The sequence below is a fragment of the Rhinolophus sinicus genome, linkage group LG17, assembly GCF_036562045.2.
Source record: "Rhinolophus sinicus isolate RSC01 linkage group LG17, ASM3656204v1, whole genome shotgun sequence".
Taxonomy (NCBI): Eukaryota; Metazoa; Chordata; class Mammalia; order Chiroptera; family Rhinolophidae; genus Rhinolophus; species Rhinolophus sinicus.
The window spans coordinates 4070239-4082568 of record NC_133766.1 but is presented as its reverse complement, the minus strand read 5'-3'; the positions used below and the strand labels follow the sequence as shown (position 1 = coordinate 4082568).

At 37.4% G+C, this 12330-nt stretch overlaps 1 protein-coding gene across 2 annotated transcripts in view; it reads left to right on the top strand.

Annotated features, from left to right (window-relative positions):
* KIFAP3 (kinesin associated protein 3) overlaps positions 1-9795 on the top strand; it is a 114981-nt gene extending 105186 nt beyond the window's left edge. The window contains exons 20-21 of one of the 2 annotated variants that reach the window (XM_019716384.2): positions 5146-5213; positions 9350-9795. In XM_019716384.2, coding sequence (XP_019571943.1) covers positions 5146-5191 — 46 coding nt within the window. In that variant the 3' untranslated portion in view covers positions 5192-5213; positions 9350-9795. The remainder of the gene's footprint in view (positions 1-5145; positions 5214-9349) is intronic. The other variant, XM_019716383.2, reaches the window with a different exon arrangement.
* Positions 9796-12330: the final 2535 nt, after the last annotated feature.

Genomic DNA, 12330 nt, shown 5'->3' with positions numbered 1-12330 from the left:
ACCAAGAGTATAACTGATGGCTGGAAGTGATTTCAGTCTAAAAAAACAAATCATTAAGAGAGTGCATAGGGGTAAAATACACAGTTCATATTTTAAAGAGTCTCAAAATGAACCAGCAACTAAGGTTAGCATTACATAGTAATTAGCTGTGGTGTTCAGGCTTTAACTCACTCAGTACCAGACAGGATGGTTAAAGTATCACTGTGAAAACACTGCTACTTACATTATACTCTCTAAGCCTGCAGCAGCAATTTTGGTACCTTCAGAAACCAAGGTATTATGACAGATTATATAAATGTTGAACCAGTAACAGACAAACAATTATTTAAAGGAGGTGCTAATGACCCAGTTTATTGACCCAGGGGTTACTTCAGCCATTCAGTAAGTTCCCCTCACGTTTGGTGGTGTGAAATGAGGCATTGCTTGATATTATAGAACTGCCAATTTCAAGAAGTCCTTGTACTTAATTGAAGAAATGTAAGTTAAAGACGACTAGATGGTATACTTTCATTAAAAGATTGCGATCAAAGGTTTGAGACCGTTTTAGATTTGAGTAAATACTCACTCCAGCTTGATAACCACATCTGACAGCTTCCACTAGGCACCTATTAGAGTATTTTTTCTGTTAATTGCTGCAAATAAGGAAAAGGAAAAGATCCTCTAATGGTTCCAGTTGTTTCTTTCAAGTCATTGTTCTCTTCAAAAAAGCCGATTTTGAGTCACAGGAATATAAGGCCTTATAAAATCTTTCCTTGAATGTGCAGAGAAGATAATAAGAGTAAAACAGAAGGGACTTCTAGCAAGATGGTAGACTGAGCTGACTTGGAAGGGCCCCCTTTCATATAGATATATAGAAATGGTGGACAAAATATTTATCGTTTATAGCCAAATTCACAAAGCCAGGAAACACCCCCAGTGACACACATGCACAGTAAAGAATCACCCACAAGAATGTTGAACTAGGTATCGGTTATGTGGTACAGGAAGACAGAGCTGAATTCCCAAATAAAGTCTGAAACCTCAAAGGGCTGCCTTGTTGCCCTCAGTTGAAAAGGGAACTAGATGATTTTAATTCACCATCCCAGCGAAATGGCCAAAACTTGTCTTCTGCCCCAAGGACCTAGGTTGGGAGAGTGGTCAGCCATGAGAAGGAGAAATCACAGTCTTGTTCCATACACATGAGTGGGTTCAGAATTTATACTATACACCTAATCGAGGGGACCCCCAAATCCAGAAATTATTCATATTGTTTCAGGACAGTGAAATCTCCAGGACCCTTGACATATTATAAACAACTACAGAAGCTCTCTGTAGAAATATTTCCAAGCCCAAGGGGCAATAGACAGGCAAAAACAAAAAACAAACAAAAAAACCTGAACACATAAAATTGCAAAGATCATGAAAACAGGACTGTCGTGAAGGAGAATTGTCTGATATAACAGTGAGAGTTAGGATGCCCAAGAACTAGAGGTAATAGAAAAATCTCAATGAGGCTATAAAACATAGAACAATAAAAAGGAATAGAAAAACTTAATGCAATGATGATATAACATGAAAAAGTACCAACTACAACATTTCCACATTAAAATATTAGACTCTGGACATGGGTTAAACAACTGATTAACACTTATAATGAGAGAAGTAAATTGAATGACAGTAGAGGAGTGTCAGTGAAATGGATTTTCTTTACCATTTGGAATAAATCCATGACTATTTTACATATGCTTCCCTCGTCATTAGTACAAATTAGTTTTTATCTGAAGCATCTCAGTATAGTAACTAAATTGAAAGGATCTGTCCCCAGGGTGGTGTTTTTTCCCCTTTAGAACTGACAGGTGTCTTTTTTGAAAAGTGTTTTGTTTTTTTTAAATAATTTCCATAGACATACTTGAAATACAATCTCCCCTACTCATATCATTTGTCCTTGATTTGGGGAAAAAATATTATTTATTTTGATTTCACTAAAAATATGATTCTTTAGTATTCTTTAGCCATTTAGTTTTATCATAATAAAAGGAAAATTGATAATGATGCATATAAAAGATTAAGAGTAAAAACTCAATGGAAAATGACAGCTAGACTTGATGTATGTTGGGAAACTTACTAAACTACTCTTTACCTGCTTTTTTTCTCAGTAATACAAAGGCTCAAGTTCAAAGCAATAATGAACACCTTAGAGCAGCCTAAAATATGGACTTACTACATATAAATCCATAGGAATGAGAGGCTATCGGCCTGTTCAATGAACACGAGTGTCTCTTGTACAGCAGTGGCACTTGCACATGTGCAAACGTGACGTTCTTTAGCATCCGACGCAACAACGTCTTCTATTAATAGCATTTTCACAGGCCGCGACACAGAACTTTGTTGCATGTGAATGCTAGGTATTCCTGTTTAGCTCCAAGTAAATTATTTCACGTTTAGGAAATGAAGGCATCGATTATATGAGAAAGCCATGGAAGCCACATTCTAGCCCTGTGAAATATGCTGAGTTTCGACTTGAGAAAGCTGGCTTTCCAGCTTTGTCCAGCGCATGATACTCACGGCTAAGACAAGCTCTCCATCTAGCGGTTGGTCGGTAGATGACCAACATTTAAATCTCGATTATATAGTGCGTCACTGTTCAAATGTTCGGTGTAATTTTAATTTTATAGGCATTATCTCATCCGATCGACACTTCTCTTGTGATTACACAAGAGGATATCAAGAAAACCTGCTCGTTTCTGCCACAACAGTCCAGCCTCTCCTACTGAAGTCAGAGGCAAACTGCGCCTACACTCTGAGCTCACCTGCACGGAATACCACGGCCTCTTAGTTATTTGAGGAAGCGTGGGCCCATAACAGAAGGGCAAAATGGTTTAATTCCCAATTGACTATAACTTCTAAAATTTCCAGCCAGTTTTGAAATTGTTTCCTTTTATTCTCAGTTTCCAAATTGCAAACATACAACTAAAAAGCCCTTTTTAAAAGGAAAACAATACGATTTTTTTTTTTGTCGTGAAATGTAGCATATTTGATCATTGTGTTTTCTGCCATGCCTCCACAGGCTCTCATTACTTCACAGATGTCATATACTCTTAAATGTTCCCCATGCCTTTGCCTCTCAATGCCCTTTATTACCACAATCATCCTTCCAAAGCACAGAAGTTAAGTCATTCCCCTTCTTACATTGAAAACTCCCCAGAAGCAGATAGGTCATAGCATGACGTATAAAGAACTTTCCAAATCTAGCCCTAACCTCCCTTTCTAGCCTTATCTCCGGCCTCTTGCTTCCATCGTAAACCTAACACTTTAGCCATAACAAATCGTTTCCTGCCTTAGCCCCTTCTGCGGCCCTTTGCTCAGGCTGCCCCGCCATGAGGAAGTCTCTGTCCACCTGCAGAGTCCTACCTGTCCTTTGAGATGCATCCATCCATGCCGTCACATACTTCTTGAATGTCACACCTTATCAGATACAATGCTAGACGCTTGTGCTAGAACAATGAATTACACAGTCCCTAATGGTGCTTACATTCTAATAGGAAATGAAAGCAAAAAGTGCAGAATATAATGTCAGGAGGTAGCGGATGTATTAAAATTAAAATCAAAGTCTTTTCTGTGAAGACTCTCGAGCCCCCAAGAGACTTCTGTAACAATGTGCACATACCTCTAATATACTCTCACATTGTATTAGATATATGGTCCTCTCCCAATCTTCTGTAGCAATTTATAAATATACTAGGGTAATAATACATCACGTTATTGCCGGGATTTTGTTCCATGTTAGCTGTCTCTAGCCCATGCAGGGACCATGTCTTATTTATCATGGCTTCCTAGTACCACATCTTGTTTGTTTTTAAACAGTGACTCTCAACACTGTCCTAAACACAAGGTAGCATAATGATAGTACGATGGTATCATGTACTATTTGGGTGGTGGACATAAGGATGGATGGATGGACGGATGGACGGACAAAGGATCACTATTACTAAAGACCGCTATTACAGACCTAAATTTTCCATGACAAATCATGCTTAAGCTGAAATCACTCTGGTAATCAATTTATCACCTACCTAGAAAGGAAGAGAAACATACTGATTTCGATTCTGTGATCAGTATATGGACAAAATGAATGAACTATCCTAGAAAGATGTTATCATTCCGTACAGTTCTATACTAGACCTGGAAAGTTTCCTCCAAAGAAAGCCCCTGTTAAGTCCTTCCACTTGACAATCTTACAAGCATTCCAGCTTTTAGTATTATCTGATGAAGCACAAAGATAGGTAGTTAATAAAAATCACTATTCCCTATTTATAGATTTATTATCATAAAGGATTTTGTCCTAGGTAGACTAGCATCCCTAAAGAAACACCCAAGGTAAAAATAAGAAATTCAGCATGATTGTTATAAATGAAAATTTCATGTGTGTCTATATGTGTATACACACACATATACATTCAGTGTAAGCCACGTTGCGGTAATGACTCCTTAAAAAACTTGTTTAAGATCAATAAAGTTTTAGCCTACGTTGGTAGAAAGTCAGAAGTAGAATCTCATTATAGTCTACACTGGTTTCAGAACACATCATAAATAACACATTATTTTCAGCTTCTTCATTTTGAGAAAATGATTTTTTTTTTAAAATGGAGTTATTTTAGAGAGCAAATTGATGGTAAAGATTTTAGAGACCCAGTCATGAGGACTGATTAGGCGAAAGTTGTAAAATAGTCATATTGAAGAAGAATTTGACTCGTGTGGTTCCAGAGGGTAATTCCAGGACTAATAGGACCAGGTCTCAGATCAGTGGAACAAGAACTTTCTAACAGTTTGACGTGTCCATAAATGGAGTGAACTGCCTGAACAACACAGAGCACACTCCATTTCTGGAATGTTCTGACAAAAATGGGATAGACCTGAGAAGGCCGTTAGGCTGGAAGTGTGCACTAGAGTACTTCTGAAAACGTTGCCAAGTCAAAGGTTCCATGAGCCTATGAAAAGAGAAGTTGGCTTGAATCTATTCTTTTTTAACTTTTTCATAACATCCACCTATCTAGTCATTATTTACTCTTGCATCCATTTTGCTAACTTGGGAATTTCAAAGACGAAAAAGACTGACGTTGCTTTTATCTAATTTTAATAAAATAATGATACTTTTCACTTATGCAGCACTTTTCATCCCAGGATTTCAAAGTGCTTTACAAATGTGCACTAATTAAGCCTCACACACAGCAGAGGTAGGTGAATTTCTTCCCTTCCTGCAGGAATGTCAGCTCTGGCACACACGTTCACTAAGAGCCTCGGCCTGTCCGGGACTTTTACTGGCTGCCATCCCCTTGTAATGTGCTGCATGGGAAGCGTCACTTGTGTCTGGATTTCTTTTCTCCCCCCTCCGATCATCTCAAGTTTAGAATTCTAATGAATGCCATTAAGATGTTGTTTGGATCGTGGTAAATATTACAGAAAATTCAGTGTTCTGCTTGCTGAATGCTAATTAGATTTCTAAATATTTTTTGTTTTAAATAAAATCTAGGTGTAGTTTTATATTTGGTATTGACTTTTAAATATAAATTGTTATTTATGGAGAATTAGTCATTTTCCTTTCTAGGTACCCAAAAATCATTGTTTTGGGGACATAAAATTTAATAACAGATGGAGTTTGGGGGCCTTACCTTTCTTAGTTGTCTTTTCACAACAAACAGTAGTAGCCATTTGCATTAAACTACAATTATTTATTTTCAAGGAGAGATCTTTCATTTTGATATTTTTTCCCTAATTTAAAGATCCAAAATCTAGACATTGAGGATAAAGGTTAAATGACACTAGGACCCCCAGGAGGAGAACATGTACATACAGAGACACACGTGCAGTCTTGGATTCAGTTCCCCTGTAAATAGCCAAACATGCATACTCTTATCTGAAGCAGAATGACCACACAGGGCAAGAGCAGGTGCCCGTATCACAGCTTAGTCTCCCTTCCTTCTCAGGAATTTATGGAGAATTAGTCATTTTCCTTTCTAGGTACCCAAAAATCTTTGTTTGGGGGACATAAAACTTAATAACAGATAGAGTTTTGGGGCCTTGCCTTTCTTAGTTGCCTTTTCACAACAAACAGTAGTGTCCATTTGCATTAAGCTACAATTATTTATTTTCAAGGAGAGAGCTTTCATTTTGATACTTTTTTTCTAACTTAAAGGTCCAAAATACGGTATCTAGACATCGAGGGTGCCCAACTGCCTTTGATGCAGTTTAGGACTTAATGGATCAGGAAAGCACAGTCTCTGCTGCGACACTTCTCTTTTCTATTCATGGTTTTCATCCTTTTCCAGAGGAATTTACCTAACGAATCCATCTTGTTCTGTTCAAAGGAAAACTTACTACTAGCCTCTCCTGGTTTTGAACCAGATTCAGCAGTAGCGTTCCTACATCCTTATCCCAGGAGAGAAAGTAGAGTAAATGTCCACACGTCCCAAAAGAATATCCATCTCTAGGTGTTCGCATCCTGAAAAGTGCCATTTCCTCACTCTGTGAGAACCAAATGAGAGATTAAAGAATGAAACTATTCGGTTTCAGAGTGAATTTTAATGAAAAGATATTAATTGTATGGATACAGTTGATCTTTCATAATTCAAAAGGACCGAGGACTTACGTGAAAGTACCATCCGAACTGGTCGTAATGTTTCAGTCTTTTCTTTAAACAGCAAGCTCCTCTCTAATAGATGATGGCTAATTCCTGAAAAAGTCATTTTAAGAGTTGGTTTTGAATTTTCTTCCTCCTACGCAAGTATAAGACATTATGTCCTGGACATTGTAGGGCACATGCATGTCTCTGCATAAGTAGAACTGGATCACAGTAAACTTGCAGGCTCAGAAACTGAAACTCATCAGTGTTCTAGGTGAGGTCTTGCTGTCACTGGCTTGGGCTGTACATTCTTACCTAGCTTGTGACTGATGTTTACAAAATGAAAAAAAACAACACGATATCCATCTGTCAATTTCCAATGAAACGTAAACCCATCGCACAAATCAGATAATGTCTAAGTTTATTCTTTACCCTGTTGGCAAGCCACATGGGAAAACAGCCATCAGAAGTTTGCTTGTTGGTCATAGAAATGAAATATGGAACATTTTGCCGTTTTAAAGTATAATGACCTCAAGCTCTCAGAACCTTTGTCAAGGCCCCTTCCTCGATGAGGACAAGCCTGCCAGAATGGTCAGATGCTCCTGGGGGGTGTTACAGGTCACCCCAAGGGACTGCTTGGGTTGGTTCTGCCAACATGGCCTCTGAGGAGCTTCGTTTGTGCCAACATGGCTGACAGACTCCCTTCTGACGATCATCTTCTTTTAGATAGAGTTATAGTCATGTTGCTACAATTTCCTCTCTGAGATGTTCTGTTTTGAACATCTAACAGTATTAGTAATAGTTATCATAGGCCATTTTTCTCTGATCTGCTCTGTGCTTCTTGTTTCCACCTTCTTGAAAGAGCTCTCATCATAGCCCTAGGATTGAGGTACAAAGACAAAATGAATGAGTTTAACTTAAGTCTGCCACTATTGGGTCTCAGAAGAGATGCTAAACAATGTAAGGAGTGACTAAAGGCAGGTAATAAGTAGAAAGATGAAAAAAAGGAGTTGAAATCCACAAGCTATAGAATCAGTCTTTATATAGTCAAGAATTGTTAGATACATGTTAGCCTTAGTACTTCCAGAGAAAAATTTTCAACAGCCAACCTTTCCTCTGATTTTAAACTGATGCAGGTGTGTATCTTAGCTCATAGAGTCCATTAGTTTCTGAAACATCTTTAAAGCTATCTCTAGAGTAATTCCCTCCATCATAAAATTTAATCTTCCCATGGGACCAAGGTAGGAGGGGCAGGCTTGTATTATATTTTGTCATTTTAAGATAAAAATCAGACTTAAAAATTTCAGCCAACTTTCAGAAATTATAGACACAGTTTTTGATATAGAAGGAACTTTAAAAGTTTGATTTGTCCAGGATCACTCACTACAAATGCCAAGCTACAACTTGTATTTCAGAAATTCCCTTCCCCTGAAAGGCAGATTCACATAACTAATATGCCTTACATGTATTATGACCCTTTACATTTAGTGTTGGTTCCTACCCCAGTATGTACATAAACGCACATATATACACACATGCACACACACACATACATATACACACACACATACATATACACACACATATGCACACACGCACATACACACACACACATTATTTAAAACCTTACTATTTTAATAGTTATTTCTAAAGTGTTTTAATCTCATTTGGAGTTGTGAGAGGAAGTTAGTGCCTGTATGGACATATTTTTTTATCATATTCAGTTTTTGCTGATAAAGCAAAAAGTATCCTTCCATCTAATATGATCTCAAATCTTGAATCATTTCAATGTATTTATTTTTTCAGAGCTTACATGATAAACCATTTCCTTTGACGGGAAATAAGCTCACCAGCGCCCCCTGCATGAGCTATGTATGCATGAGCACGTTACAGCTGCCATGTTTGCCTGGCAAAGTAAACAGCTTGTCATTTTGCTACGCGTTGGCTAATTCTCGGACCCTTCAAAAGCACTTTGGAGAACAGATTCTCTTCTAAATAATTGATAGGTGAAAGAATAATTTTTTTTAAAGTAGTAATCAGAGTTTATCCATTATCAAGATATATATATATATAACTAACTGAAGGTTATCTTTGAGCTTCTTTTATTTCCATGGGTTAAACTGAACCAAAGTTTATAGTTATCCTCTTGTCACTCAAAAGAAACATATACTATTTAGTTGTGGTTTTTTCGTTTGTTTGTTTTTTGTTTGTTTGTTTGTTTGTTTGCATTGAGGAGTCAGAAGAAGGATTGCAGATCAAATCTGGCTAACTTAGAAATTTTGTAAAATTTCCTGTTTTTAAGCTGCATGTCCTTACTAATAGTGGATTACTCCTATATCTTCATATGAAAGAGATCTCATTATAAACAGCAAAACTCACTTTTCTACAGTTTTAATTTTATTCCCTAGCAATGTACTTCTGATAATCGCTAGCATGTAAAATTTTTTCACATTCTGGCATGAAAGCCATATATGAATGTAATTTATTAAAAATTTTCTGGTCTGTCCTTTTTGTCTTGAATGGTACCTGATGACAGAGGTTTCCAACATTTCTAACACCCATTGGTAGAAGTAAACATTCATTATACTATATTATAAATTTTAAAAAGAAAAAGAATTCATGATAGCCACCCACATAAATCACTTTTGCTGCTAGGAAGAGAATCTTGGAGACGTAAAATTGCAGGCCTCTTACTTACATTGTAGATGTGTGATGAAGACTATAACTTACTATTTCTGCTTCTCTTTTTAGCCTCGGAATGGATGGCTTTGGCCAGTCCGTCGGCATTCTGGGACGCCCTGCCACCGCTTACGGGTTCCGCCCTGACGAACCTTACTACTATGGCTATGGGTCGCCGTGAAGCCATCCCTTCCCATCTGTGCACTCAGCCTAAAAGGAATGTGTGGTTGGGTTCACTCTGAATCTTGGGTTAATAATGCATGTTGACACTATTGTGTGTCTATATGTCTTTTTTTTTTTTCATGTTGTAGCTGCAGATAATGCCACCCCTTTCGCCCTGTGTTCGGCACAGTGGATGCTTCACGCTGTTCATTCCTCAAACCCCATCTTGACCCTTGGTAATATTTCCCATGAGACTCAAAAGTTAATGCTGTAAAGCAACTAGACTGGAAAACAAACACTACATTATGTACATTAAGTGACTAATTTAATTTCTATTAAAAAGAAGCATAAATGAATTAGTGAAAAGTCATGTGTTTCCATTTAATGTGTTTCATTAGGCGTTATGTGCTTATTTGGGTGCATATAAATTTTTTCCTTGTCTTTTTTCCTCCTTGTGATATGTGCCACCTTTAAAATTTATAAAAAGAGGTTAACTTTTTATTCCATGCCATGTGCCTGAAAGGTTGCTTCCCCAAGTTATGAACTATGAGTTTTTCAATCAACAATGGAACATACACCATAAGTTATGTCACATGAGTAGTCTCTTCAGCCATTTGAATTCACGTATTTCTGATTTTAATATAGGAAACTTGGGACATAGATTAGTATACATGACACTAGATTAGTATTGGGCTTTTACATGTTATTATTTGTGGATTCTAAAGTATGGAACTAAGGAACAGAATTTTTTGCTCACTAAGATACTCATTTCCTGTTCATGTTTTTATAAGATAGATTCAGGTAGTAAGAAGTGGAAAGGCATTATAATTAGTAATGAGTTTTGTAAGTAACTCAGTGTTATAATGTTGAAAATTTACTTAAGGCAAGTAAAGTAACTATAATGTAGAGATATTTCCTTGAGTCCTTGCTATGAAAGGAATTTCATAAGGCATTTAAGGGGATACGTAGATCAAAGATAAGACTTCTGTCCTCGAATTGAAAATCTCATTGATCTGCCACACTATTGGCTCTATTTGTAGTTTAAGCATAGAATAGTAGAGCTGGAAAGGGACTTTGAAATAATTCAATCCATCTACTTATTTGCAAAACCAATCACATAAAAATTTTAAATATACTCAACAGATTTTTTTTTAAACTACCTCCTATGTATAAGGGAGTATATGACGCTTCTTGGGGAATACATGAATCTGAACTATGTTTTGTCTTTGTACTTACAACCTAATTGATCTTTCTGAAAACATATACTTGTCTTAGTTTCTATTTTAATCATAGAACATTGAAGCTGGGAAGGGCCCTAGAAGCAACCTTTTTCTTTCTTTTTGGTTGAAAAAACTGGCCAGGAGAGATTAAATGATTTGCCAAGCTCATTTATTTGGTCAGTGACATAAGCTGTCTTCATGCTTCCAATCCAGTAACCTTAATACTAAATGTCTTGCCTTATTATTTGTCATATATACAAAGTGTAAATACACATAGTGACATTAATAGAAAGATAAAGCAAACATTCTATACCTTAACTTCCTTCAGTACAAAGTAATTTAGGAAAACATCCTACGAAGTAGCTAATACATAGTATTCAGTATGGGTTAGCTGCTGTTATTATTACATTACCTTTTTGTTTTTCCATAGGATTTTCTATTACCGGCACTTTCCTTTGTTCATGTATATGCTTCTCGTCTGTCTGTCCTCCTGACCATACCTCCGTAAGATGTGAGCTCTGTGAGAGCAGGCAATTTGTCTTGTTTTGTTTGCCGGTATTTCCCTAATCTCTAGAGCAGAGCATGGTCACAGTACTTATAAAGTATTTACTGAATGAACAAGGAGCGAATGTCAGGAAAACCTTAGAGGAATCAGGGAAGTGTAGAGTCATCTAACTCAGATGCAGCTACACACATGGTAACTGGAAACTTGAATGTTGGTGGTGGGGCAGGGCACTTTGAAAAACTAAACATTAAGATAGTAGCACATCCTTAATCACTTAGTAAAAAAAAAATTTATTTGGGCCCCTCAAAAAACCCACTTTTCTGCAATGATTGTATCTTTTTCCTTCTTAGTGTCAGCACAGTGCATGGCACAGAAAAGGTGTGTTGAATACCTGTGGAATCAACATAGTCTGTAAGATGAGATTGTAAGTTCTAGAATATTTCTATAGTTACAGTTTACAAAGCAGGGCAATATTTCTTCCAACATGGATGTCATGATGTCTGTGGTTGACTTTAAATTTCTTCAGCATAGACAGTGTGGTATTCTGTGTGGGTTAATTGGTTGAACGTATGCCCTAGAAGCAGCCAGCATTCTAGAAATCAGGAATCCACCCTACTGGGGTGGCTAGCTAGCATCATACCAGAGAGGCCACATTCCAGAGATGGAGCCGCAAATACTTCAACCACCTTGATCTCTGATGATAACATGTTTTGCTACTTACCATAGTGCGTGTCAGGAATGGGTTTTTGTTGGCAAAGATAACAGCTTATTAATTTCTCGATGAAAACTAGCAATGAAGTCTCAAAAGAATTCAAGGTAGGTGAATTGGCTAAAATATTTTAGAAAATACTCTCTGCTCCTGAATAAACGGGTCTAAACATTCAAGGAGTCCTCAACCTTTGGAGATGCCATCGGAGGCTTCATCCCTAATGGTCCTGGCCATACCACCGGTCTGGGAGATTTCTGGTGGCCCGTGCTGGTACTGACCAAGATGGTAACAATCCTGCCTCTAGCACCTGTCCTTCTGCTTCTCAACTTTCTAGTGCAAGGTGGTGGTCGGACCTGCTGGAACTGTGCTCTCCAATTCCGTAGTGGTGACCCACATGTGACCACGGAGCATGAAAATATGGCTAGTCCAAATTGCAAAAAAGATGTATTCGATTCTG